This window comes from Halichoerus grypus, chromosome 9 (genome assembly GCF_964656455.1).
Source record: "Halichoerus grypus chromosome 9, mHalGry1.hap1.1, whole genome shotgun sequence".
Lineage (NCBI taxonomy): Eukaryota > Metazoa > Chordata > Mammalia > Carnivora > Phocidae > Halichoerus > Halichoerus grypus.
In genome coordinates, this window is record NC_135720.1 from 140,427,853 (window position 1) to 140,454,991 (window position 27,139).

Here is a 27,139-nt window from a genome sequence, read left to right on the forward strand (position 1 = left end):
TATGGCCTTTAGGCCATGTGCTGATCCATCTGGCAAAAGGTGGGATGGCAGCTGAACTAACTCCTCAGGACTGGGTAAACTAGGTTGACAGAATTTCAAAGCATAAAAAAAAAAAAAAAATCACAATAACCTCTCTTCTCTAACTCCAAAATACAGTGTCCAAGTTTTGGGCCTGTGAAACCAGAGGACCCAACCTAGACTGCATTATGTATCCACATTCATTATTTCTGACAAGCCAAGTGAACAGCACTGTTTCTAACTTGTGCAAATCAAACTGCTCTTCAAATTTGCTCCTTCTAGATAGAGGAAATATTTCCCCAAAGTTCCATTTCCCCATTATGGTCTTGGTTGTCATACGGGCATCATAACAGTGACACATAACTCTCCTGTACTGTTTTTATTACAACAAGTTTCAGTGGACCTTGGGGAAAAGATGACTAATGACACCCCCTCCTTCTTCGGTGTGACACAAATAAATCAGACACCACACCAGGAAGCAGTGGAAATAGAACTAGCTTATGAATCAGGCTTTGTGGCTCTTAGGTAAGGTTCCGTCTCTAGCGATGAAATCTTGCAGATGTCTCTCTAGGCATCATTGATCACCTCCTTTTAAAAATGTGTCGCCATTAAACTTTAACATTCATGTCTCTCAACTCTTCTTCCAAAATCTAATTAAATTTCTATTTATTATGAAATAGGTTTTATATGTTCATTGTCTGAATATTTTGGAGGACAAAGTATTCTATCCAGGTATTTGGACACCTGCTGAATAACACCCAGCTTATGCATAAGATTTGTCTCCACAGAAGCAATTAAAGCAGAGGAATTCTTTGGCATTGATTCCTCCAGAATTTAGAGAAGCTACTTATACAAGGTCTGCCATTTTGTTAGATGGACTTTTTTAAGGCATGTGTATGCAGCCAGCAAAGCTGGAGCCCAGATGAGCTGAGAAAAAGAAGCTATAGCATACATTTCATTCCTCCTCCAAGAACTCAAGACTGTCAGGTCAATACTTTAAGACAGAACTTAGAATGCAAGAAATCTTTAGTTACTGGATCCCCAAAACGTAGGAACATTATCAAGCATTTCGAGCTATACCATTAGTAATGTAAAGTAGTAAATATGCTATTATTGATACTGATACTATTAAATTTGCCACAAAAAAGGTGGGGGAGTTGTCTACTTTTAACCCAAAATTTTTTCTCTGGTCCTATCGACTTTGTGGCCATTCCCTTCAATGCTCTCAGGCCCTTTCTTGACTAACAGATACAAAGAATTATCAACCACTCTTGGAGAATTTGATGGGAAAAAAAGCTACACACTAGAAGGAGGATACTTTGGAATATTTCTGAAATTAGGTAGAAGTTGGAGAAAGACTTTTTTGAGCAATGATCTTCCCTAGAGCCCCTGAAGTCAGAGTATTCCTACATGTCAGCCAATTTTGTGTCCTGTCACATAAAATGCCTTCCAGCAGGCATGATGCCAACCAGGCATCATTTTATGGATCACCAGCAACTTTTAACATGAACCAATTTCTTATAAGTAAGCTCAGGTCCTGCCAGCTTTTCTTAGGGTTCAAAACCGAACACCTAAGTCTGAAATGATTTTAGAAACTGCCTAAGGCTGTAAGAGTGAGCCTGAGAAATGTGTACCCAGCCCAGGCTGTCCTTCATAATAAACCAGAAGGTGGCCTGGTTCACAAAGTTTTAGAACGAAGGGAATCAACACTCTTCTTCCATCCACTAAGCAATGGTGAGTTGTATAGCCATGACCTACCAAGAAGGTAACTGAATGGGTTTTAGCTTTTTTGAGAAACAACCTACTTACAAAGCAGGGTCCTACTTACAAAGCGTCTTCTACATATCCATATCCACATGCTGCTATGCTTAATCTATCCATCTGCCTACCTACCCATCTATTAGTTTCCATCTCAAATAATAACCACATCCTTGACATTGAAGCCAGAGTAATGGTGACCTCTCTGTAGTGACCACAAAACATACATGAAATCAATCCCCATATTTAAAACCTTTAATCCTTGTGTTTAATATGTGTATATCGCGCACGCACACAGACACACACACGCGCGCTCCAGCCCGTTCTCACACCATACCAACTGGTTCCAAAACATTTTCCCTCCAAACATTAGCCTTGACTCAAGATTAAATCTTGACACGACTGTCTCTATTTTCATGAAGAACATAAAGCCTCAGAAGGCAGCTACCAGGACGAAGAATTAGAAATACTTTAAAAGCTTCAAATCTAATTGGGGGAGGTAGAGAAGAAACAGAATGAAAAAAGTAATAACCCAGAAGTAAAAATATGTCAGTTTCTAGAGCTACAGGGGTCCACACTGGGCATTTTTCCAGGCCCATCTCTGGATTTCCTCCTTGTAGTCACAAGTTTAAAAATTTCCCTTGTATTTTAAGATCCAGGTCATTGGACACACTTTTTTCAAAGCCTTTCAAAGCCTCCAATCTAAGATGTCCTTCATTTATCCCCAAATCAGAAGTAATTTCTTAATTCTTTCAACTCCCACAGCAGCTTATCTGTTTCTCTCCTGGGATACTTGTATCATAATTATTTATGTACATGATTTATTTCCAAGGCTAGATTAGATTAGAAACCTCTGGGGGACAGAATCTATGTATCTGTGAATCTCAATATAACTAGCACAAGGGGCTGGGGAGGCGGGGGGGGGGGGGTGGAATGAGGAGATGTTGGTCAAAAGTCAAAAACTTCCAGTGATCAGATGAGTAAATTCTGGGATCCAACGTACAGCATGATGCTTATTGTTTAATAATAATACTGTATTACACTGTATACATATACTGAAAGTTGCTGAGAGTAGAACTAAAATGTTCTCACCAGAAAAAGGAATGGTAATTACATGAAGTGATGAAAGTATTAACTAATGCTCTGGGGGTAATCATTTTGCAAGATGTAAGTGTACAAATCAACGTGTTGTATACCTTAAACTTACACAATAGTGCATGTCAATTATATCTCAATACAACTCTGGGAGGGAACACAGAAAAAAAAAACAAAACACTATGGAAATACACTGCTGAGATCCTGGGGCAGCTTTTCAGATTCTGAACCCATATTTCTAGTCCAGCCCTATGGTATTCCTTCTCCACCCCTAAAATCAACCTGTTACCAGAAATGATCGAATTGACTCTTTCACTAATCACTAGAGTAGCAGCTAATATATTGTCTCCCTCCAAAGATAAACTTATCAAAGAAATTATTTCAAATACCAAATATTCTCTTGTACCAATTGGCTTACAGGATCCACAAAAGCCCTAGTGTTACCTATTGTTGGGGGAAAAGGAATGCAGAAAAGCAAATATACTTAGGTAGAGACCATGCCCAGAATGCCCTCCAATCACCTGCTCCACCTGAGCAAGGCTGAGACCACTCCCACCCACTGCACCCTCAGTCCCTCTGAATCTGCAAAGCAAAGATTCCTGCAAAGGAGGCTGGGCCTCAGAACTGGGCTAAACAGGATTTCTCAGCCACGGCATCTCAGAAAATGTGAAATTGGATCTTGATCATTGGGAACCTGCCATCATCATTAAACAGAAAAAAGCAGACAGACATCTGTTCTGTCCGGGAACACAAGGAGCATACTAATCACAAGCTACTGCTCGGTACGGAACACTTCGGCCTCAGCCAGGCTGCAGTCACCCCGAGAGCAAGGGAGGCCAACCCCACGAGTCCTGCCTCTCATCTGTGAGTGAACAAATTATATGGAGCCCCTTCTCCATCACTGTCCTCTCCTCCCCTTAGAGATCCTGGATTCCGGGGACAAATCTGAGAACTGAGACTGCAGGCTGAATCTCAGGCTTTTCATTCCCTAACCCTGACATAATACTCTCTTCTCTCCTCCTTTTATCCCAATCTCATTCACCTGGCAAGGCTTATCCCCAGATCCACATCCTTCATTCACTGATTTATTCATTTACCAAAAACAAGTACTTACTTTATACCAAGTGATGTACTAGTCATTGTGCAGAATTCAAAGCGAATTGTGGGTAGATCCTTCCTTCACGATGTTTACAAGCCTGGAAAGCAAACAAATACATAAATAATGCCAATAGAAGGCCAAAAAAAAAAAAGTGGTGGTACCATAAGACACATAAGACAAGATGCTGTATGGGTTCAAAATAAAGAACAATGACCTCTATTCAAGTATATCAAAGAAGGCTTCATTGAAAAGATTTGGACTTGACGAATGAGCAGCACTTGGGGTCACAGATATGGAGGAAGAAGCACAAAGAACCACCAAAGGAAATAAAGGGAAGGAAGAACGTGCAAGCTATGTTTACTTAACACCAAATACATTCAGTGTGATGAGAAATGAACTTAGGATGGAATCAGGAAATATCTACATAGGCAGGTTAAGGTCTAATCATAGCATCCCTTCTGGAAAACAACTCGAGCATCGACGACCTCTCCTGACCCCTCTTCTCTGTGACTTTCCATAACACTTCTGTCCGCATCTCACCCTCTGTGCTCTGATTGGCAGCCATTCCATAAATGTGTGTTGAATAATGAATTAATAAGACATTCACTGGTAAATGTTTTTATGTAACATAACCCAGGGAAATTGTGAGTATATTCTAAGTGAAAACTTAGTTGCTTCAAAACGATCATCTTTGTTCCCTAAGGTTTGCAAAACTAATAAATAAAACCTATGGACCTGAGAAAGGCAAGATAATAGTGATAATTCACATTTAAGGGCATCTTGACATGTGTAAACCATTTACTTTATCTCAAGTTACTTCAGACAGAAGGAACGAAAGGGAGATGTTCTAAGGGACCTTGGAAGACCTGTGTTACCCCTGGCTCCTGGATAGGCATACCCCCAGCCCCCCAGCCCCCCTGACACCTCATCAGAAACATCCACTGAGAGGCCAGAAATAGCATGCGTTGAAAATAGACCTGGTGAAAGAGGAAATGAAGCAAATGGAGAATGCTTGGGGAACTGAGAAGACTTGAGACTCCCAGCTGAAAATATTTATAAGCTCCCAAAACATTCAGCTAAATCATCCCCACCACCATTATCAGCATCATCAATGCTGTAATTTACTGAGTACTTACTATGTACCAGACATTGTGATAAATGCTTTATAAATAGAATTTCATTTACTTCTCCTACCATATGAAGGAGATATTCCAATAACCATTTTATAGATGAGGAGAATGAGGTAATCGGAGGTCAGCCGTGCCCTTCCAAAGCCTAACCTCTGGTAGAAGTGTGACTGAGAGCTCCTGAATTTTTTGCATGTGTGCTGATTCTTCCTGTCTTTCAAGGATGAAAACACAACAGCGATGTCACAAGAATCAACAAATGTTCATCAGGTCCACTCACTGAATATGAGAAAAGCAAGCTAACAAGCAACGTGTCAAAACTCCTTAAAGATGTACATTTTGAAGACCGGGAAGGACCTACAGGTTTCAACGGTGTCGAAAAGTAGTGTTGAAACTTGGGGCAAGAGCTGAGAACCAGAAGAACCGAGAACACACAGCCATCCCTGTGGTTCCTTCCCCTCGAAGCATTTGCTCAGCATTTGCTTTGGTCTGTCCCCTGTTTAGTAAAACTGGAGTTGCTTCTCCGTGTTTTTCAGGCAAAGTATCCCTTTTACCCTAAGTCCTGTCCAGGAGATAAATCTATAGATTCCAGTCCTCCTCTCCCATGGAAGAGATGTGGGACCTGTGACAAGTCATTGTGAGCCTGTCATCGTGGGTGCAAGCCACTTCTCCCTACACCTCGGCCTCCTTGTAAACTGTAAAATTGGGATAATAAAGAATACCCCCTACACACACACAGAGCTGCTGTGAGGATTTAATATGTTTATAATTAATACATACATTAATGTGCCTAAAGCAGTGCCTGCCAGGCACATAGTAAGCACTAGGTAAACTGAGGTGCTGTTATCCTATGTGTAGAATGGCTGGGCAAATATTAACTATTTCAGCAATCATTTCCATTAAATGCCACTTACCAGGGGTCTGCAGAGTCTCCCGAAGCAGGGGTCACTGTATTTACACGCTAACCTGCCCACACCTACACACATTTTCTGAGACGTTTCACAGGTGATTTCTAGTGTGTTCTTGCTTTCACGCATCTGTGTGGGGGTTGTTTTGTGTTTTTTTTCTTGAATATCATCACTGAATTCACACTCTTCATCGTTCTTCCATCGCGCCCATGGGGAGTCCCTGACGTTGGGGTCGGGGGCGAGGTGAGGGACTCAAAGTGCCCAGTGGTGCCAAAGCCAGAAGGTTCTTTCAGCAGGGCCGCGCTCTGCCAGCCCAGCGGAGCTCCTCGCCTCGCGTGCCTCATCAAGGACAAAACTCAGGGTCCAGAGACACCTCTGCATACCCCAAATGTATCCCAAATGGGGGGTGTGTGTGCAAGAAGCACACCTCAGGTCGGCCTGCCTTCTCCACTTAAAAAATACCGTGTGGTGCACCTGCTGGGGCAGACACCGGGGGGGGGGGGGTGGGGAGGGGGGCAGGACCAGACACCAGGACTGCAGAAGGACAGAGCTGGCGCCCCCCCCAACGCGGACTGCCAGCAGCTTCCTCCCTCCCCGCCCCCCCTGGCGCGGCCAGGCCCGGAACGGGGTTGGCGCACGCGCCCGGCGGGGCCCCGCCCACGCACCGCCCGAGCGCGCCCCGCGGACGCACGTGGCGCTTCCGGCGGCCGCCCAGCTGTCAATCACGCGCGGGCTGAGCTCCGCAGGGCGGCGGGAGCGGCGGGAGCGGCGGGAGCGGCGGCGGCGATGGGACCCCGGCGAGAGATCTGCGGCTAGCTGGCTGCACTTGCTCCACGGGTCGGGGGATCGGAGGGGGCAGGTAAAGCCACGCGGAGCCCAGGCGAGGTTTTCTGAGCTCCATTTGTCTTTCTCCACTTCTCCCGCTCCTCCCTTCCTCTTTCCTCTCTCCTCACGCACACATATTCATGTTCTGTTTTTCTGTGTCTGTCACACACACACACACACACACACCTTACTCATTCACGTTTATTATAGGCGCTCAAATCTCTACAAAGATCATGCATATTAAAATCCGTGAACACATCCAAATTAGGGGTAGCCAACTCCATGCTTTGGTGGTTTGTGGTTTGTGTTACGTAAGAATTGGGGAGGTATACAGGGCAAACTTAAGAGTTTCTTTCCCGGGATCCAAGAAAAGTTATGTATTAGGCAAGAGTCAAATATACGTATTTGCAGTCTGCAAAGCTGGTTTGATTTGTTTTCCAAGCTGAATTAACCCCCCCCCTTTGCCCTCCCCATTCCTTTGCCATATTCAAAGATATGTGAGTGCTTTGATATAATCTCAGGACCTACTTCTTTGTGTTGTGAGAAAGAGGCGTTGGGAGGGGGTCAGAGCAAAGCTGAGGACCTCCAAGAAAACAGAGCTGGAGTTAAACTGCTGGTGTTTACTTAATTGGTTCCTGGCTCTGTAGCAGAAATCTTTTCAGCACGTTGGAGAGATCCCCGGGCTCCAGACCAGGCCCGCCTTTGGTGAAGGGCATGTGTGGAGTCATTTCCTTCAGAGAAAAGGGGCAAGGAGACAAACAAACAGAAGGGACATTTAACTGAGAGAGAGGCACAGATGGGGGTTGGGGGGAGACTTGTTTTTCCTTCGCTTATCCAGATCCAGGATCCTAATATAATTGGCTTCCCCCCCCCCCAAATCTGCTCACATACCACCAGCAAAATAAAATTTTAGGGCAAGGAAATGAGTCTTGAAGAAGGTTTGACTATGGCTCATATAGACTGAAACTGGAAAATACCGAAAACAGTCTGTCAGGCCTCAAGTGGGCTTGCTCACCTCAAGTCTTTGAGGTTTTCTTCCAAATGGATGGGGAACTGATCGTCAGCAAGAATTTTTAGTGACCTCTTGAAAAATATCGCCCAGCTATTCTTTTATTTCACATGAGTAGAGTAATGTAGGAAGCCAGGAGCTCTCTAACTGGCGGTGGGGTTTTAATTAAATCTTGCATGGGCACCTGCTTTTCTTAGGCAGATGGAAAGTGAAATGATCATGATAGGAAGAAATGGATACAGGAGTAAAAAATCAACCCAGTGAGTAAATCATCTAAAGAACCTTAATAAGTCTAAAATGCATGTAAACAGATCAGAAAATACAGTGGCTATAAGATTAATTTATTTTACAATATAATGGAACAGGCACCAAATAGATCAGTTCTGGAGTATCTAGGGAGCAAATAAACTTTTTATTTAGAATTTTTAAAATACAAATGTATTAGTCTAATTGTATTACTGACTGTGCAGAATATGATTATATCAAAATAAGAATAGCATTCGCATAGTGTGTTGTAGTTTACAAAGCCCATTCATTTATGTTGTCTCATTTACCCTATAAAGTCCCCTGAGAGACCATTAAAAAGTTATGAAATATGTGTACTTTTGTTAAAAACAAATATCTTCCTGCTCTTCAGCAAGAAGTCCTTTGTCAATGTTTTTGTCAACATTAAAATGACTTTTCACCGGTCATAAGAATGGCTTATGAAATTTTGATTTTTATCTGTATCACATTCTGCAGAGATTTTTTCTTTCCTTAAATAGGTTTGAAGGATGATGTGCCGTTAAAAAGAAAGGCCAAAGACTAAACAAAGAGAAGAGGAAGAGGAAGACTTCAAAGGTAAGACTCCATCCTTGTCACAAGCAAATTCATAAGCACCCTGTGGTTTGTACGTAGTTAAAGAAGAGGTTTAAAGAGAATATGAGTTCTTTTTCTCTTCTCATTTTGATTTTGGACTTTGTATACCTTACTTAAAAACACATCTTAAGGGGCGCCTGGGTGGCTCAGTCAGTTAAGCGTCTGCCTTCGGCTCAGGTCATGATCTCAGGGTCCCGGGATCGAGTCCCACATCGGGCTCCCTGCTCAGCGGAGAGTCTGCTTCTCCCTCTGCCTCTGCCCCTCCTCTCCTTGTACTCTCTCTTTCTCAAATAAATAAATAAAATCTTTAAAAAAAAAAAAGAAACCACACATCTTGAAGAAGTAATTAGGTAATTACATATCATTACCTCTTTTTTAAAAATTATAAAAGTGGGGGCACCTGGGTGGCACAGCTGGTTAAGCGGCCAACCCTTGGTTTTAGCTCGGGTCATGATCTCAGGGTTGTGAGATCAAGCTCTGCGTTCGGCTGCATGCTCGGCATGGAGTCCGCTTGAGATTCTCTCTCCTTCTCCCTCTGCCCCTCCCACTCGTGTCTGCACTCTCTCTCTCTCTCTCTAAAACAAATAAGTCTTTAAAAAAATTATAAAAGTGGCTGCATACCTTCTGACTTAGAAGGTATTAAAAAGCTCATAATATAGAGCCACAATCTCTACCACTGTTCCAAGAACATAAAATACCTCCGCAAAGATCTTTTGGCAGAAACACATTTTCAAGTTTTAAGGTCATGCTTATACAATTCTAGAATGCCTGATTTAAAAATGAAAGAGCTGTTAGCAGGCTTTCATGCCTTCCTGCATCCACGCTGAGACTGAGTCCTTTAAGCAAATTGACCTTTTGGTTTGGTGTTGGATAAATGGTCTAAAGCAGCTCCGGGCCTATACCTGAGCAGTGGCTCTGTAGAAAAGTGGCTCTCATTATCTCAGAAGGCTTTTATGGGAGAGAAAAGCAGTATGAAAAAATCGAATGATATTTCAACGAGAATAAATAGAACAGGGCCTGGTCTCACAACTGACTCACACATGAAGCCATGGGAAAACACTAATCTTTTTTGTGCCTCAATTTTCTGCCTCTCTTCTCTCAAGGAGACCATGAAGACAAATAATATAGAGTCTGTGATGTTCTTGAAGTTTCGTGAGGCATAAAGACTTATTTCTGTTTTCATGGCTATAAACGGTTTTTAAGTAAAATAAAAAATAATTGCATTTATTTGACTGAGGTTCAAATGTCCAACAAATTGATACTGTAGCATATTGGTACATGTAGAGATCATAATAGTACCTGTGTGGGTTTACTTGCTGAAAGAGGAATTGTTCAGGGAGAAAGGGAAGGAAAAATAAAATAAGACGGAATCAGAGAGGGAGACAAACCATAAGAGACTCTTAACTATAGGAAAACAAAGCTGGGGGCGGGGGATAGGGTAAATGGGTGATGGGCATTAAAGAGGACACGTAAGGGAATGAGAACTGGGTGTTATATGCAACTGATGAGTCACTTAATCCTACCCCTGAAACTAATAATACACTATATGTTAACTCAATTGAATTTAAAGAAAAAAATTTTTTAAAAAAGAGGAATTATTCGAAGGATTCTCAACATTTTCACTCCCTCAGCTACAAATACCTGGGTTTTTTGTTTTTTGTTTTTTTTTTAAGATTTACTTATTTTTATTTGAGAGAGCATGTACACGAGTGGGGAAAGGAGCAGAGAGAGACTCTCAAGCAGACTCCCCACTGAGCATGGAGCCTGAAATGGGGCCTGATCTCATGACCCTGAGATCATGACCTAAGCCAAAATCAAGAGTTGGACACTCAACCAACTGAGCCATCCTGGCGTCCCAGCAAATATCTGTTCTTGGTGCCCGTTTTGTTGCCCTTCTTGCTTCAGCAGTGTTTCTCTTTCTAATCTAAGTGCCCACTGAGAGCAGACTGTGCCCTGCTCATCTTTATTATCTCACATAATCCGGCACATAATTAGTGCTGTAAAAACAAGGAAAGGGGAAGAATGAAAAAGGAAGGATGACTCAGACCATCATCCACACCAACCCATGTACAGCTTTTTGCCAAGAAATTTCGAAGTGCTTGTCACCAGGACAGAAAGAGCCCTGCCCTCAGGAAACTTACAGTCCTTCATGTACATAGTCTGTCGGACCATGAACAAATAAACCACATAAGGAAGCATCAGATGGTAAAAAGCACTATCAAAAGAAACAAATTTGGACAAGAGAATAGAGAGGGATAGAGGGCTGGCACTGAACAAGCTAATTGTAGGGAGCCTCTCGGGAGGGTTTGGGAGGGGAGTTAAGACATGATTTTCTCCTCCTGTGGGTCATGGGACATGCCAGGTGTGCTGGGCTGCCAAGAGTTGAATATCCATTTAAATGTATAACCATGCATGCAATTGAGATAGATACCATAGACAGAGTATAAAAAGAAGAAAACCATGCACAGATCCCCACTAATTAGCACCTAGAATGTCCTTCAGGGAGAGTGAAAATAACTCCCTCTTCATAGATGACCAAACAGCCAGATGCTAATGTTGCTCGCACTCCATCATGATGGCCATGTGGGCAGCGAGGACACAAAATCAAACAGGAGCTAGGCTGTTTATAAAAGGAATACTCGCATGGACTCATTTAAGTGCAATACTGGAAAATATTTTCACTCGCTCCCCCACCCCCCCTTCGTGCACTTCCTGGGATGTTAAGGCTTTCTCTAAAGAAAAGTCATCTCCAGAATCCATCACTTAACAGGAGTCACAGATAGATCATTACTGTTTTTGCAACTGCTACTCTAGCTATAGCCATTCCAATACAAGCACCAGATTTCTCATGAAACCTTGCTCACTAAGTAAATGCTGAGCCAAGCTGAAAAGCCTTTGTACATACCTTCCATTTCTTCTCAGCCCTAGTTTATTGTATAATAATTGCCCAGCTTTTAAAGGGGGCTTTGTGAAGTGACATCATGTATCCTCTTTATGATACTGGAAGTGTCAATCAATCAAGTAGATTCTAAATAACTGTAACATTTTCTGTGTTGGGACAAAAAGTTACTGGCTTCCCTATGAGGAATTGTAACTCTGTTGCATTTTTGTAGGTGCAAAATTCTCACTGTAACCTGTTACATTTTAAAACTTCTTTCTAGCGATCATTCTCCTCTAAGAATGAATCCAGTAAGTTATATATCTGGAAAGATGTATGAAACCTCTAAGGTCCCCAGGGACTAAAGGCATACCTCATTTTATTGCACGTCACTTTACTGTGCATTGCAGATAATGTGTTTTTTACAAATTGAAGGTTTGTGGCGACCCTGCATCGAACAAGTCTACCAAGCACCATTTTTCCAACTGCATTTGTTCACTTCATGTCTCAGTGTCACAGTTTGGTAATTCCTGCAATATTTCAAACTTTTTCATTATTGCTGTATTTGTTTCAGCAATCTGTGATCAGCGATCTTTGATGTTACTATTGTGATGGTTTGGGGGCACCAGGAACTACGCCCATATGAGACAGCAAACCTAATCGATAAATGTGTGTGTTCCTATTTTTCTATCAACCAGCCGTTCCTCTGTCTCTCTCCCTCTCCTTGGGACCCCTGTTCCCTGAGACAGAGCAATATTGAAATTAGGGCAATTGATACCTCTACAGTGGCTATTAGGAGTTTAAGTAAAAGGAAGAATTAGTTGATATGGCAAACTTCATTGTTGTCTTATTTTAAGAAATTGCCACAGCCACCCCCACCTTTAAGCAACCACCACCCTGATCAGCCGTCAACACCAAGGGACAGACCCTCCACCAGCAAAAAGATTATGGCTTGCTGCAAGTTTAGATGATGGTTAGCATTTTCTAGCAATAAGGAATTTTTAAATTAATAGACATAATGCTATTACACCCTTAGTAGACTACAGTATAGTGTAAAAATAACACTTATATGCACTGGGGAACCAAAAAGTTCATTTGACTTGTTTTATATGATATTTGCTTTATTGTGGAGGTCTGGAACCAAACCTGCAATATCTGAGATACACTTGTACTATTTAGGAATGTACACAATCCAAGTAATTGACCTAACTAGTCACTTATATGCTCTTGTAAACCGAAGCTTCACGTATACTATAATGATAAAGAATTGGGGACAGTCAGACAATCAGTCAATGAGAGTATGGGAGGAAATGGGAAATCAGTAAACCAGTTGTTTATCCAACAAAAATAATTGACTCATTCCTTAAATTCATGGCCAGAGACTCCTGGAAAACTATATCTGGAAGGAATTCAAGGCTATCTGGCCCAACCATCTTATTTTAAGGACGATAAAACCGTAGGCCAGGGAGGTGAATGAGTTTACCTGCGATGTCATGACCAAAACGTTGTAGATCAAGAACTAGGATTAGAACCCATTCTCTGCCCTGTGTGGTTAGCACAGCACAGGCCGTGTTCTTGTGCTTCCTATGCCTGCAGAAGAAAGTAAGGCTCTTTGAGATTCGTTTCCTGGCACGGATCTAGCATCACTAAAAATCTGTTCTGACTTAGAGTAGAGCCATCCATCCCTCAGGCTCAAAAACCTTTGTTTAGGACACTTTCTATCTCTTTTATGATTTGAACCCATATTTTGTTTAACGAAGTTGGACTCCTGAGTTCCATCCTATAATGCAGAAACACTCGACCCCGTGTGCCAGAAACCAGCTGTGCGGGGAGGAGCTACATCATGTCACATGTCCAGTTCTGCATCAAACCTCCACCCCTGAGCAAGAGGGACTTCAGCATTGAAGAATAACCTCATCCTGTTGCTATGAGGAATTTCTTTGTGCTCCGGTCCTATCTATTTTTGTCCTTTCTCCATGTTAAAGTCTCTGATGTTTTATAGAAAACCTGAAAATACATATCTGGATGACTTGGTCTGCTTATGCAAGTACATGATTCAGTCCATACTCTTACTTTCCGTGTTGTCATCTTTCATCTGCTCCCTGACTCAGGGTGTCACCTTTAGCAGATGACTTTTTGGTGCCTCAGTTTCTTCAATGACAAAGCAGAATTAGTAAAGCACGAATCTGTTCTCCCCTTGATCAAAAATTTTTTATCAGTAATTACTTTCTTTTTTTAATTTAAGTTCAATTAGCCAACATAGAGTACATCATTAGTTTCAGATGTAATGTTCAGTGATTCATCAGTAGCATATAACACACAGTGCCCCTTGATCAAAATTTTATTAGAATGTCTTTTTTAAAATGTACCTTTAAAATTATTCTACTTATGGGGGCGCCTGGGTGGCTCAGTCAGTTAAGCATCTGCCTTTGGCTCAGGTCATGATCCCAGGGTCCGGGGATGGAGCCCCACATCAGGCTCCCTGCTCAGCGGGGAGTCTGCTTCTCCCTCTCCCACTCCCCCTGCGTGTACTCTTGTTCTCTCTCTCTCTAATGAATAAATTAAAGATCTTTTAAAAAATAAAATTACTCTACTTATGTATCATTACTAATAGACCTTTATTAATCATCTTCATTGTAAGGCATTAATTTAAAGGTACTAAAGAGATCATCCTAACACTTAAAATATGAAAACTAGGTTAACAAAAGAACTTGACCCATCACATTTTGCCACTCCAATCAGGCGAAGTACATTCTAAAATCTTTATATTTTATGAAATAATATCCTTCTGAAATGTTAAAAAGTAAAAAAAAGAAATTTTTGTATTGCCTTCCCTGCTCTCTCTTCCTAGGTCATCTCTCCTGGCTGCCATATCTGAAAAAGGGAGGAAGGCCCTGAATGTAATACTGACCGACACTTAAAAAGATGAGAGTATTGGTCACCATCAGTAGCACCAATTTGCATCATTTTTCTAAGATCAGGGCCATATTTTTTTTTCCTGAATTTGATGACATTTTCTAACCAGAATGCCTTTTTGGCTAAGAGCACACACTACAAGATAATTTTATGGATTCACTTTGTGGCCATGGGACAGGACAATGCTAACTATCCATGGCTTCAACCTTGATTTTAGCCCCTTAATTCTATCCAACCAAACTCAGTGTCTACACAGCGGCACTTGCTGGCAGCTTGGGTTAATTTTTTCCTTGTAGATAAACATCATGACATGGTTTCTGGATAAGGAATAGGAAACATTTTATATGTCTTCTGTTAGCCTGCATTACAGGACAAGTCCTGAGAGAATTTGGTTCAATGGGAAAATACCTTTCTACATAGCTTCTTGTTTTATCATCTTGAGACTGACTATGTCCACACAGGGAAAACCATCTGGAGGATAACTGGAAAATCTAAAAAAAAAAAAAAAAAAAAGTATTTCACGTTTCCAGCTACATATGTATCTGCCTGTATGGAGAAAAGAAAACCAAACACCAAACAGAGAATTACTAAAAATTTCCTTACCAAAATTGCTGTCCCTCAGCAATTCCTTCTTTTTTTTTTTTTTTTTTTACATGAATTAATAACCAAATGCTTCTCTCTAAGGGTACTGATTAGGTCAAATCAAGTGGAAATTTCCATCCTAAGAAGACCAAGTCCCAGACAACCCACCCGGAGCATAGTTCCATTTAACAATTCCCTGGCCTCTTGTGTAGAGTAGACACTTCATGCAACATGTTGAAAGGCTGGATCTACACTCTCCATTCTGCTCTATCATCCCGCATGGACAGATGGGTCCACAAATAATGACTGAAAGATCTAGTGTTAGAGTTGGTGAGGTGTAAAGTATTGGCTGAGCCATTCGTGATTAATAAAGCATGAAGCGTAAGTTGCTCAGCAGCCTTCAAACACAGCTTCTTTACAATGTGACAATTAGCTAAAATGTGAGAGCAAGATCCATGAGGTCTGCAAGCAAAATTGCAGACTGCTAAAGAGTAACACCATGTATTTTCCACCAGGGAACGTGGTTAAGCATCCGAGAGGACAATCCAAGAAAAATTCCATCTCTAGCAAGTGAGAGTACCCACCTAATTCTTTAACATGTAAGTGTAAAGACTACTGCTTTCTAAGAGATTAAGGATTTCTTGTCAAGACAATGAAAATCTCGGCTTCTCTGTTGCCATTTTTCATGTGCTTCATGCTTCCCTTTTTGCATAATTTAAGTGAGCTGTGCTGTTATGTCTCATTTCATTTATGGAGAGTCAGTTTCTAGTCATCGAGTGTTTGGGGGTATTTTTTGCATTGAGTCAAAAAGCAGAGCGGCTTATAAGAAAGAAAGGCAGGTCTTTAAAAAATGTCTTTTCTCTTAAGAAAAGAGCATTGTTCAAATAGACTAACAGTACTCAGCCCGGTTCTCACCTTTAATATGCCTTTTAATCCTGAAGCCAGAGCTCATGGGGCTGATGCCTGTGGATGTTGTCATTCCAGCTGGGAAGGATGAGTTCTTGCAGCAACATTTGTGGGTCCAAGCAGGCACAGGCTGCTACCGAGGGCAGGTACCAGCGCTACGGAGTCCGGTCCTACCTGCATCAGTTTTATGAGGACTGTACCACCTCGATCTGGGAGTATGAGGATGATTTCCAGATCCAGAGATCACCTAATAGGTGGAGCTCACTATTCTGGAAGGTAAGAACAGAACATGTTTGTAAGTCAAGAAATGGAAACGTTACTGAATATGGTAAATCCTGTAGCTAGGAAGAACTGAGAGGTCTGGGCCTCTCTGTGTGCATCCATCTTGATGATCATAAGTGCAGTCTTCTTCCCTTAGAAAAGGAGAATATACTGTTTTCCAGAGTGGCTGCACCAGCTTGCATTCCCACCAACATGTATCATATGACCTCACTGATATGAGGAATTCTTAATCTCAGGAAACAAACTGAGGGTTGCTGGAGTGGGGGGTGGGGTGGGAGGGATGGGGTGACTGGGTGATAGACACTGGGGAGGGTATGTGCTCTGGTAAGCGCTGTGAATTGTGCAAGACTGTTGAATCTCAGATCTGTACCTCTGAAACAAATAATGCAATATATGTTAAGAAAGAAAAAAAAAAAGAAGGTAGCAGGAGGGGAAGAATGAAGGGGGGGAAATTGGAGGGGGAGACAAACCATGAGAGACGATGGACTCTGAGAAACAAACTGAGGGTTCTAGAGGGGAGGGGGTGGGAGGATGGGTTAGCCTGGTGATGGGTATTGAGGAGGGCACGTTCTGCATGGAGCACTGGGTGTTATATGCAAACAATGAATCATGGAACACTACATCTAAAACTAATGATGTAATGTATGGGGATTAACATAACAATAAAAAAATTAAAAAAAAAGAAAAGGAGAATATAAACCTTGGGCTGAAGAAAGCCCCTGAACACAGCACAGTGGTTGATTTGCAGGTTAAACATAAATAGGTATAAATGTCATCATTAATTATTATTGTTGCTACTGTTATTGATGTGCCGCTAAATTCACCAGCTGTGAAGCCACCCATAGGCAAAACGTTATATGCTCCCAGCCTCCCCTATAGGCTTGGTAAGTATCATTTCACAAATTGCAACAAGTATTAAAAAGAAATCGTTGGGTATTGAGAGTTGATGCTGAGACATAATACAATGGTCGTGTGCCTCTGTACCTCTACCAGACGTGATCATGAGGCTCTGTGAGCTTCAGCTTCTTCTCATGAAAGCACCTCATTAGACAATGTACTCAGTCATTCAGCATATGGTTGTGTCGAGAAGTTGCAACGTGCTAGAAATTAAAGTGATGAGAAGGAAAAGCCCTCGCCCTCTTGGAACTTGCAACCTATCAGGGAAAACAGACCGTAAATGAATAAACCACATACTAGAAGGTCAGGTGATAACAAGTGCTGTGGAGAGAAATGAATCAGGACAAGACAGTAGGGAGTGATGGAGGCCTGGTATTTAGTATGCTGTTTGTAGACAGCCCTTCAGAGGAGACAACATTTGAGCAAGTACCAGGATGAGCTGAGGGAGCAGACCATAAGATGACCTGGCTGAACGTCCTTCTGGCTGGGAAAATAGCAAGTCCAAAGCTCTGAAATGGGAACCAATTTCGTGTGCTTGAAAAATAGCAAGAGTTCCAGTCTGGCTAGAGTGGAATGAGAGGAGAAAAAGGACAAGTGATGAATGCAGAAAAATAACAGGACACAGATGATTTGTGTGGCACCTTGTAGATGATAATGAGGACACTGGCTTTTACCTTGAGAGATATGGGAAGCCACTTGAACATTTTAAGCAGAGGAGTGACATGATCGGACTAATATTTCAACAGGATCGTGCTGACTACAGTTTGGAAAATAGATTATAGGAGGACAAGGGTAGAGGCATCCAGGTTATCTGGGAGGCTCTGACAGCACCCAGGCAAGAGATGATGATGGCTTGGAGTAGGGTGGTGTTGGTAGAGATGGTGAGAAGTAGTCTGAATTAGCATAAAGTTTGAAGACCAAGCTGTCAGGACGTGCTGATGAAGTAGACAAGAGAGAAAGAGTCAAGCACGGCTCGAAGGCTTGCAGCCTGAGCTATTTACTGAATGATGTTATAATTTTCTGGGAGGAAAACACTGGGAGAGCAGTGGGAATGGTGGGGAACCAAGAGTCTGAGTTTGGCCATGATATGCTGGAGATTGCCTATCAGACATGTGAGTGGGGATCTCTAGTGGTAATTGAAATGCAGCTCATGGATTGGGAGTCCCTGACATACAGAATACATAAGAGGCATCAGACTAGATAAAATGACCCAGGAAGAGAGTATGGACGTAGAAGAGGGCATCGAGATGTCTGAACATTTAGAGATCAAGAAAAGGGTGAGGATTTAGGGAGGGAGGCTGAGAAGGTACAACCTTAGGTGGGGCCTCAGCTCGGGGATCCCAATCGTCCCCAACCTTCTCCCAAAAGATCCCAGAATGTTTTACATTGATGTTGACATAAACTTAACAATTTATTGGCAATATAGTTTAACAAGAGGCAATGTCACATAATGCTTATGAGCATAGACTCTGTCCTCAGATTACACGGGTTCAAACCTCAGCTCTTACATTTAACAGCACTGTACCTTTGGGCAAGTTAATTGACCTTAGTGGGCCCCAGTGGTGATGCTTATCATACCTACCAGGTAAAGCTGTGAGAATTAAGTAAGATGTCTTGTATGCAATCAAGCATTCAGTGTATTAACTCCTACTATCAGAGGTCCTATGAAACACTGGATCCTGAAGTGGAAAGAAAATTTGAAATCTAGTTAATAAATAAAGTACTGGGCAACACAGTTGTTAACATGGATTACCCAAGACCTGTGTTAATTCAATATCTTACAAGTGTCAGGTACTCTGTATTAAAATTGATCGAGCCAGCGCCCTTGCCCTGTGGAAATGTCATCTCTGATGAATCCTTACTGGCTTGGACTGATGAAATACATAGCCAAGTTTGGCACATCTTGTATTTACCCAGTTAAGTGGGTGGCTGCTTCCTTATGTGTCAAAAAAACAAATATTTGCCTGACAGATCCGTTGTGCCAAGGGCCTGAAATACCACTGTCATGGAGAATATTGAAACCATTCCCACCGTTCCAAGGCACTACCAGTCAGGAGATTTGAGAAGCTATAAATCCATCAAATAATACGTAGGTATGGATTTAAAATAAAGAACTCACAGTAAATTACCAACCCCAGAATTCAGATTTCAGAATTCTCTCTTCTATTTTACACAAACAAGATTCAAAAGTATCTGTTCCCCATTGTGCTGGACCTACTTTAGGGACTAGAAACAGGCAAAAGTCCATGGCCTCACATAGAGATTATATTCCAGCAAAATCCAAATCCTAGACTCAGATCCTAATCACAAAACACAAGACTGGCATTCCGAAGCTTAGAGTCAACCTGAATCACCTAAGAAGTCACTGTCTTAGAGACCTCCCCTCTACCAAGGGAATAAACTAAATGTTCTTTGGTTTCCTTCTAGGAAGGACAAGTGAATCCGTCTCAGTGGGATTTATGAAATGCTTTGTATCAGTACAGAGAAAGACAATGATCGTGCACATGTTTCTAATCATGATTCGTTTTTGTGATTTTTTTTTCTTTCATTTCAAACTGCATCTGTGGGTGGTTCAAGTTATGGACTTCCCCTCTCCCCATTCCCAATAAAGTGGTGCTGAGGGATTGTTGGTTTCTTGCTAGAGGCTAGGATGCTGCACTGGGCCAGAAGCTTGGAGGGGCGTAATGAGAATGGAGACTGGAGTCTAATGAGCTTGAGGTAGAGTCTTTGCCCTGTCACGTGGGTCCATATGGCCTGGATCTCACAATGCTATTCATTCTTTCTTTCTACATATGCTTATATGTCCACTATGTGCACGGTTATGGGGCAGGCTCTGGGATTCATTTGTGAATAAGATGCTGTTCTTCACCTGTGACTTAGACACAGCCTTGACCTGAAGGAGTTCGCAAAGAGGGAAGGCGGATGTGTCCGCAGACAGTTACCATCCAGCATGATAAACACCACCCTAACACACACACACACACACACACACACACACACACACACACACACTCTGCCTCACAGGGTCTACCCCCGGCTGCCTCAGCCACACCTCCTTTATCCCAGTGCCTAAAACTCCTGCCACCTGCAAGTCTCTGTGACGTGCTCCCACCGACCCCTTGCCACGCACTGCCCAGGAATCAAACTGGCTGTGGTGGGACTTTTCTTCTTAGACTTGCACTCGACCTTGAGGAAAGCTGTTGCCACCTGATTGTGCAGCAAATCACCTCAGTGAGGGAGGTATAAACTAAGGAGAACAATCTCCTTACCCCATTCATGCTTTCCTCCCCTCAGAGTCACCCTCCTTCTTACCTTCTCCTCAAACCATCCTAGAAACCCCTCAGACGGTGTCCCCACAGCGATGTGCAGGTACGAGGTAAGGCCGCCTCCTCCACAGCCTCTCTGAACAGGAGACACACTGGCCTCTCTCTTTTCGCCCAAGACCCTCCTCCTATCTGTCCTGATCTCTAGTTTCCCCCCTGAGCTAAGTCAGAGTTTAAACTTCTGTGTTAGATTTTTCTTCAGAGTTTTGCTAGAGGTTGCAGAGTTGGTTTTATACTAGAAATGAGAGGGGCTCAGTGAATGGGTGGATGGCAGGAACACAGAGAAAGTAGGAAGGAAGGAATGAAGGGAAGGGAGGGAGGAAGAGAGGAAAGAAGGAAGGAAGGGGTGCCATTTTGAATATTTGGGGTTTGAGGAGCCTTTGGGACATTTTTGTGTAGATCTTCCCATTGGCTGCCAGAAATACAGGGCTAGAGCCCAGGAAGGAAGTCCAGGCTGGAGATGGGGATTGGAAGATGTTGGCATATAGGTAGGAGTTTAAACTACAGCCACACATTCAACCCTACAGAGATCATCTTGAACAAGAGTTGTGAATCAAGGGGGAAACCCTGGGGAACACCATTAATTTAATAAACATCTGGCAAAACAGGTTGAGAGTGCGTTGTTAAGGATGCAGATGTAGAAACAAGAGAGAGTTATGTCAGGTGAAGGTTTTTAAGAAGACGGAAGTGTCTAACATCACTGACTGCAGACTATTCGAAAGAGGTCACATGGGACTGGACAATTAGGAGGACTTTCGTGACCTCGGAGAAACCAATTTCAGTGAAATTGTGGGACTCAGCTTGAATATCAAGTGTTGGATGAGTTCAAGCTGTAGCTAGAGAGAGACACGGGGCTCTGGAATAGCTTTTGAAGATGGAAACAATTGAGTGCATTCCCATGCTGGAGGGACCGAGCCTCCATCAGGTGGGAGACCGAGCTCAGGGTACCAGGTATCATGCCTGGAGGGCGTGGGCTGGGACCCCAGCCGGGCATCAGTGGTTGCTCCGCGAAGCTCAGTGTCCCTACAAGATGAGTTGCATCTGCTGTCACTGCCCACAGGGGACACCCCTCCGAGCCCAGGTCCTGCTCAGGAGAGGTCAGAGTGGGGCTGATGAAGAAGACGGGCCACGCTTCCGTCTTGCTGTGCTTCCCCTGAGTGTTGCCTCGAAGCCAGATGGCTCCTTCCACCTTCCGCTGCCTCAGCTCCCCCACCGTCCTTCCCGCCACGCTGGTTCCCGCTTCCAGCGGTCATTACCACGTCCTCGGCCAGGACAGCTGGGAAGCTCCTGCTGCCAGCCCCGCTTTGTTGGAGCAAACGGAGGTGTGTTCGACCTTGTCAGCTCACACGGAGATGATGGTGGGGATGCTGGTCCGAGTCACGGCAGGTGCCGGCTGGCAGCTGATGGATTCTCACACACACCCCCACAGCCAGGACGGCCCTCAGAAGTCACTGTCCTTGCTGCTGTCTGTAAGGTCGGTCGCAGCGGGGAGAGGCCCTTCTCCCTCGGCACTGGGCCGGCCCACCCACCAGCTGCCCCGGGCTGCTCGGCCAGGCCCCGTGGCGTTCCAGCTCTCTGCATGGACCCCCACAGCGCTGTTTGCACTCTCAGATGCTTGGGGACCCCTGTGTTGCCTTTTGTAAACTCTATTTCATAGAGCCCCCTTTTCTCTTAGACCGAGGACCACTTCAACCTAGAGTTGTGTCCTGAGACTGTATTTATGGTTCTGTATGGCATCACTCCCCAAATCTTTATTCCTTCCGATCCTCCAAGATGGTACCAGGGTTAGGCAGATGCATCCCAGCATCCCTTATCACCTCTGTCCCACGCTCAGTTAAGACAGCATCCTTTATGTCCCAAGACTGCCCCTCCACACCCGCCTCCCAAACCTTCCCAGACAGGTTTTCACAATGTTTAGGGTCCTCTCTGGGCACATGTCTTGGAGGTCCTCTTTGGACTTGCGTGGAGGGCACCTTCTGGATCCTGGGACTTGGCTGTTCGCCACCATCGTGTTCCCCTCCACAGATGGCAGTCCTCTCTCGGGTACTCCGATTCAACGGGGAAAAGGGAGAAGGCTCAGTGAGGCCAGCCACTTTCTAGTTCTTGAAGTGAGCAGGGCTTCTGCCATCTGCGAGGTACAGTTTGCTTCTGAGTGAGAGTCCAAGAGTGGATTTTAATCTACGAAGCACTGCTCAGTCGAGGAGCAGGCTGCTCTGAGAATCAGTCACCTGGCTCCGCAGTCAGCAGTCTGGCCGTTTAAGTTAGTCAGTTAAGAATATTTATGGAGTGTAGGGCAGGAACGAGAGATGCGGAGAGCAAGACAGAAATAGAAGACACGGACCACTGGCCTCAGTCGCTCTTAAGAACCTCAGAAATACGATGGATACATTCTTACAGTCCTCAGTTTTTGAAGATGAGTGCCAATTCTTGAGGAAAAGGGGATTTAGTAACATATGAAGCATGTCACCATGGATATTAATGTTAATTTAGCTTATGCATTCCGAATTTTCCAATGTGACTCATTTTTTAAGTTACAAAGAATGGTTAGGCTTTGGAGGTTGAATTTGCCACTATTTTTAGAAAAATGTAGAAAGTCATCCAAAATGTTATATTTTACAAACCCAACTTTTCTTATAGTACTTAAGTCTTACATAGAAAACTTTCTATTCTTTTCAGAAGACATTATATTGAGTCTGTTTTTTTTTTTTTTTTAGTTTCTTTACAATATTACGTAATGGAAATTTGTCCCTATATAGTGACTAAAACTCTGTGGTAATTTAAAAAAATAATAATAGCAGATAATATACAAAATAGTAATTGGTGAAATACCATGGGAGAATAAAAGGGGAGTATGAGGCTTGGAGGTCACAGACCTGGGTTAGAGCCCAGTCACACCACCTGCTAGCTACAGGACCTTGAACTATGCTTCTTCCACCCCACTCACCTGGGTCTCTTACAGGAGAAATGGGAATAAAAATACCTCCTTTTCAGAAGATGCTGCTGAGGATCAAGTGAAAAATATATCAAACGCTATGCCTAGGTCATAAGAGATACTCAGTAATACTAGCTCTCTGATGGATTTGTGAATATGTTTTCCTTCTATTATCCAAACCTTCTTTATTAGTGTATTACCCTAAGATTTAATAAATAAGTTAAATATATATGCTTTAAATTCAAAGCTCAGGATAAAATGGTGTTGTGCGTTTGGTTTTTTCCCTACTTTGTCATGCTAACTAAAAACAATTAGGAACAGAAGGAAATGTATTTAAATGTATTTAAAAAATAACTATATTAGCTGTTCTTCAAGGGCTCAGATTGTTATAATGCTGTTCCAGTGTAGCATCATTTCACAAGAGGTGCATTTCCAAATAGATGTAATAATAGCCACTTATTACAATGTATCGCTTCACCAGGCAGGGGCTAAGTGCCTTCAAGGATGGCCTCACTTGGTCCTCACCACAGCTCCTATGATCATTTAGCATTTTATAGATGGGGAAATTAACGATGAAAGTGTTTAAATAACTTTCCTTGTATGATTGAAGTACTAGTTGGCAGTGCTGGAACCCAAGCCTGAATCTGTCCGTTGCAAACCTCCAAACCACCTGGTGGTAGGCAATCCTCTCCCGCTTCAGTGTGTTATATTGTATTCGAACTGGAGCTAATGCAGTTTCTCAGTGACCTGCTAGCTGTCATCCATCCTCGGGCCAGTGACCCACCCTCCTTGAGGTGACCTGTAAACTAGCAATTATGGTTCCTTCCCAGTAACTTGGGGGAAGAGGTGGTAGTTACACGGATTGCCAATGTCCTCCAACCAAATCACTGGGAAACATACCTGTACATTGGACAAGTTGAGTTGATCCCTCATCACAGTGAGAGAGGTGACACCAGAGGGTCTCCTGGGGTATCTCAGTAAGAATATGAGGAAGGATGTATTACAGGACGCTTTGGGTGGGCGGAGTGGAGTTCACTCTGGATTATCAGGGCCAATTCTAGGATTGGCCAATAAATAAATAAATAATAAATCTTACCACAGGGAGGGACAGACTAGGGTAAGACTAAAGCTGTAATGGGTAAAGAAGCAGCTGTTGTTCGTATTACTGGAGCGGGGGCGGGGCGGGGGGAAGGCTGTGGAAAGGCTGTGGATATTTTGTGCTTTGCACAATGACCCTGTTTTTGTCTGTTAGACAAAACGATGAGACGAGGGCGCCTGGGTGGCTCAGTCACTTAAGCAACTGCCTTCGGCTCAGGTCATGATCCCAGGGTCCTGGGATCGAGTCCCGCATCGGGCTCTCTGCTCAGCAGAGAGTCTGCTTCTCCCTCTGACCCTCCCCCCTCTCAGGCTCTCTCTCTCATTCTCTCTCTCTCTCAAATAAATAAATAAAATCTTTTTAAAAAGGCAAAAAAAACGATGGAGCGGACTTGTTTCGTGTCCGTCTGTGACGGGCATGGAATGAGCTTGTCCGACGTGGGTGTTCTGTGTCACAGATTACATCCGTAGGGGAACAGCTTCTGAGAGCTCCAGGACCTAGTGGATAGAGTGAGGTTCTTCCCGGGTATCGGGGCCGCTTTGCTCTTGCTCAGAGACTGAAGGAGACAGCCTAAACCAAAGGTGCCTTTGTCAGCTGCAAAGCTTTGTACGAAGAGAAAGCTCACAGGAAAAATCAAGGCAGTGCTGCCGTGTCTGGTTGGCGTTAAAATCAGAAAGGGCGTCCTTTCGCCTTCTTTTATCATTAGGAAATGATCACAAATTTGGGGTGCTCGGGAATACTAACTGCTCCCGGAAACCAAGTCCTGCTCTGGAGGGCTCAAGAGAGCCGAAGCGCTGAGCTTACCCTGTCTTGCCTCCCTGTGTCTTTCTCCAGGTCGGACTCATCTCCGGCACAGTCTTCGTGATTCTCGGACTGACCGTTCTGGCTGTGGGCTTTCTGGTGCCCCCCAAAATCGAAGCCTTTGGCGAAGCCGACTTCGTGGTGGTGGACACGCACGCTGTGCGGTTCAACGGAGCCCTTGACGTGTGCAAGCTGGCCGGGGCCGTTCTCCTCTGCCTCGGGGGCATGTCCATGGCGGGGTGCCTGCTGATGTCAGTGTTCGTGAAAAGCTACTCCAAAGAGGAAAAGCTCCTTCAGCAAAAGTTTAAAGAGCGCATCGCAGATATCAAGGGCCACACCCAGCCCATTACAAAAGCCCCGGGCCCCGGGGAAACAAAGATTCCCGTCACTCTGTCCAGGGTCCAGAATGTCCAGCCTGTTTCAGCAACCTGAGACACCTCCCACCCCAGGCCCCCTCTCTGATCACACACAGTGTTCATCCACAGGGAGCGGGGCTGGCTTTGGAGATGATGGGGCTAGGGTGTTGGCTGGCCCCAGGGCGAGGCTCGGCTGCGGGCAGCGCGGGGCGTGAGCTCATATCGGCTCGGTTCCGGAGGGGCTCCGGAGGAGGTGATGCCCGTGGAGACCCGTGCATATGCACCGAGCTGCTTCGGGGGTGCTCTGTGTGCCCACCGGGAGCCCCCGGGAGCTCCCCTCTCAAATATCGTGACTCCCTGTCATTTCCCCGCGTTACTGGAGAGCGCCCACCGGTTTAGACCAGATGACCAGCGGCTAACGTGGTGTGTTTTATTTTCTAATATCAGTTTCCTGGTGTGGTGCTGCTTCTATTCCTGTCTCACTACATGTAAGATACTGTTGTGTGTGTTCATAGAAAAATCGAGCTCCTTGATTTTGACCCAGACGTTCGTCTTTTAACTCAATCTTCACATGAGGTTACTGAGATTGGATACAAATTTATTGGAGTTCTCTGCCAATCTTCTTTTGGTTTTGTTTTGTTTTCTCCAGTGTTTTCACTTGAAAAGCTAAAATTGCCAACTTTAGAATCTTGGGGAAGAAATTAACATTAGGAGTATCTATGCAGTGTCCGAAAGCCGGAGAATGAGAAGCTACTACTACCTAGCTGTGTGACCCTGGGGGATCCGTTTAACCTCCCCGGGCCTCAGTTTCCATCCATAGGACAGAGATCCTGGACTGTGGTGTCTGAGATTCCTCTTTTGCTGCGTGTCATCGTGTCTCCCTGGGGCCATGTTTGCGATCTCCCCAGGGCTCTCACCTCAGTGGGACTGTTTGAGATCTGGACTCCCAGAAAAATCTCCGAATCAGCAGCTACTCACCTTTCAATATCCAACCCCAGCAGTTTATACAGTGCTGTCGTGTTTTTATAAAGACAAAAGTAAGCCATCCTCAAATAAGAAACCCGTGAGTAGATATTAACCTTAAAAAGGGTTTTCTTCCTCAAATAAGATGTTTTATTCTCCAGCAAGATGCTCATCTCACCCCTATGCACTTTTACTTAGTCTGTGGATTTAAGCTGGACTAAGGAACACGTGACCTTGGTATTCTCTCAGAAATTGTGCCACCTTCGAGTTCTGTCTCTCCTCTCTTTCTTCCTTCACCGGATAAATAAAATATGTGACCGAGCAGAACCTGAGTTGCACTGTCATTCCTTCACTGCGGCTGTTTTCTCTCCAAGGAGCGAGCCTCCATCCTGAGGCCGGGTGGGCGAGCTCTCATGTTTCCCTGGCGAAATGGAAGAACAAAGCAAGCGATCAGTGCTCTTGGTGCACACTGTTTGTTAGTCCCGGTCCAGCAGGGACTGGGGGCAGATC

General features: G+C 43.9%; 1 protein-coding gene and 1 long non-coding RNA gene across 3 annotated transcripts in view; one reads left to right on the forward strand and one right to left on the reverse strand.

The window, feature by feature from the left end:
• The window catches only part of LOC118554512 (uncharacterized), a 621,204-nt gene extending 614,776 nt beyond the window's left edge, over nucleotides 1-6,428 (reverse strand). Inside the window, exons 1-2 of the long non-coding RNA XR_013440981.1 lie at nucleotides 6,012-6,428; nucleotides 3,986-4,067 (exon numbers count right to left, since the gene is read on the reverse strand). This is a non-coding gene — a long non-coding RNA (uncharacterized LOC118554512). The remainder of the gene's footprint in view (nucleotides 1-3,985; nucleotides 4,068-6,011) is intronic.
• A 273-nt stretch (nucleotides 6,429-6,701) lies between these two features.
• On the forward strand, nucleotides 6,702-26,956 carry NRSN1 (neurensin 1). 2 transcript variants are annotated; one of them, XM_036122147.2, is made up of 5 exons: nucleotides 6,702-6,864; nucleotides 8,604-8,679; nucleotides 15,589-15,672; nucleotides 16,015-16,255; nucleotides 25,344-26,956. In XM_036122147.2, exons 4-5 carry the CDS (start codon nucleotides 16,043-16,045, stop codon nucleotides 25,740-25,742), a joined length of 612 nt encoding a protein of 203 aa, XP_035978040.1. In that variant the 5' UTR covers nucleotides 6,702-6,864; nucleotides 8,604-8,679; nucleotides 15,589-15,672; nucleotides 16,015-16,042; the 3' UTR covers nucleotides 25,743-26,956. The 2 variants fall into 2 exon arrangements, with proteins under 2 accessions (XP_035978040.1, XP_035978047.1); XM_036122154.2 differs by having other exon boundaries at nucleotides 6,703-6,864; nucleotides 16,058-16,255.
• The last annotated feature ends 183 nt before the right edge of the window (nucleotides 26,957-27,139 follow it).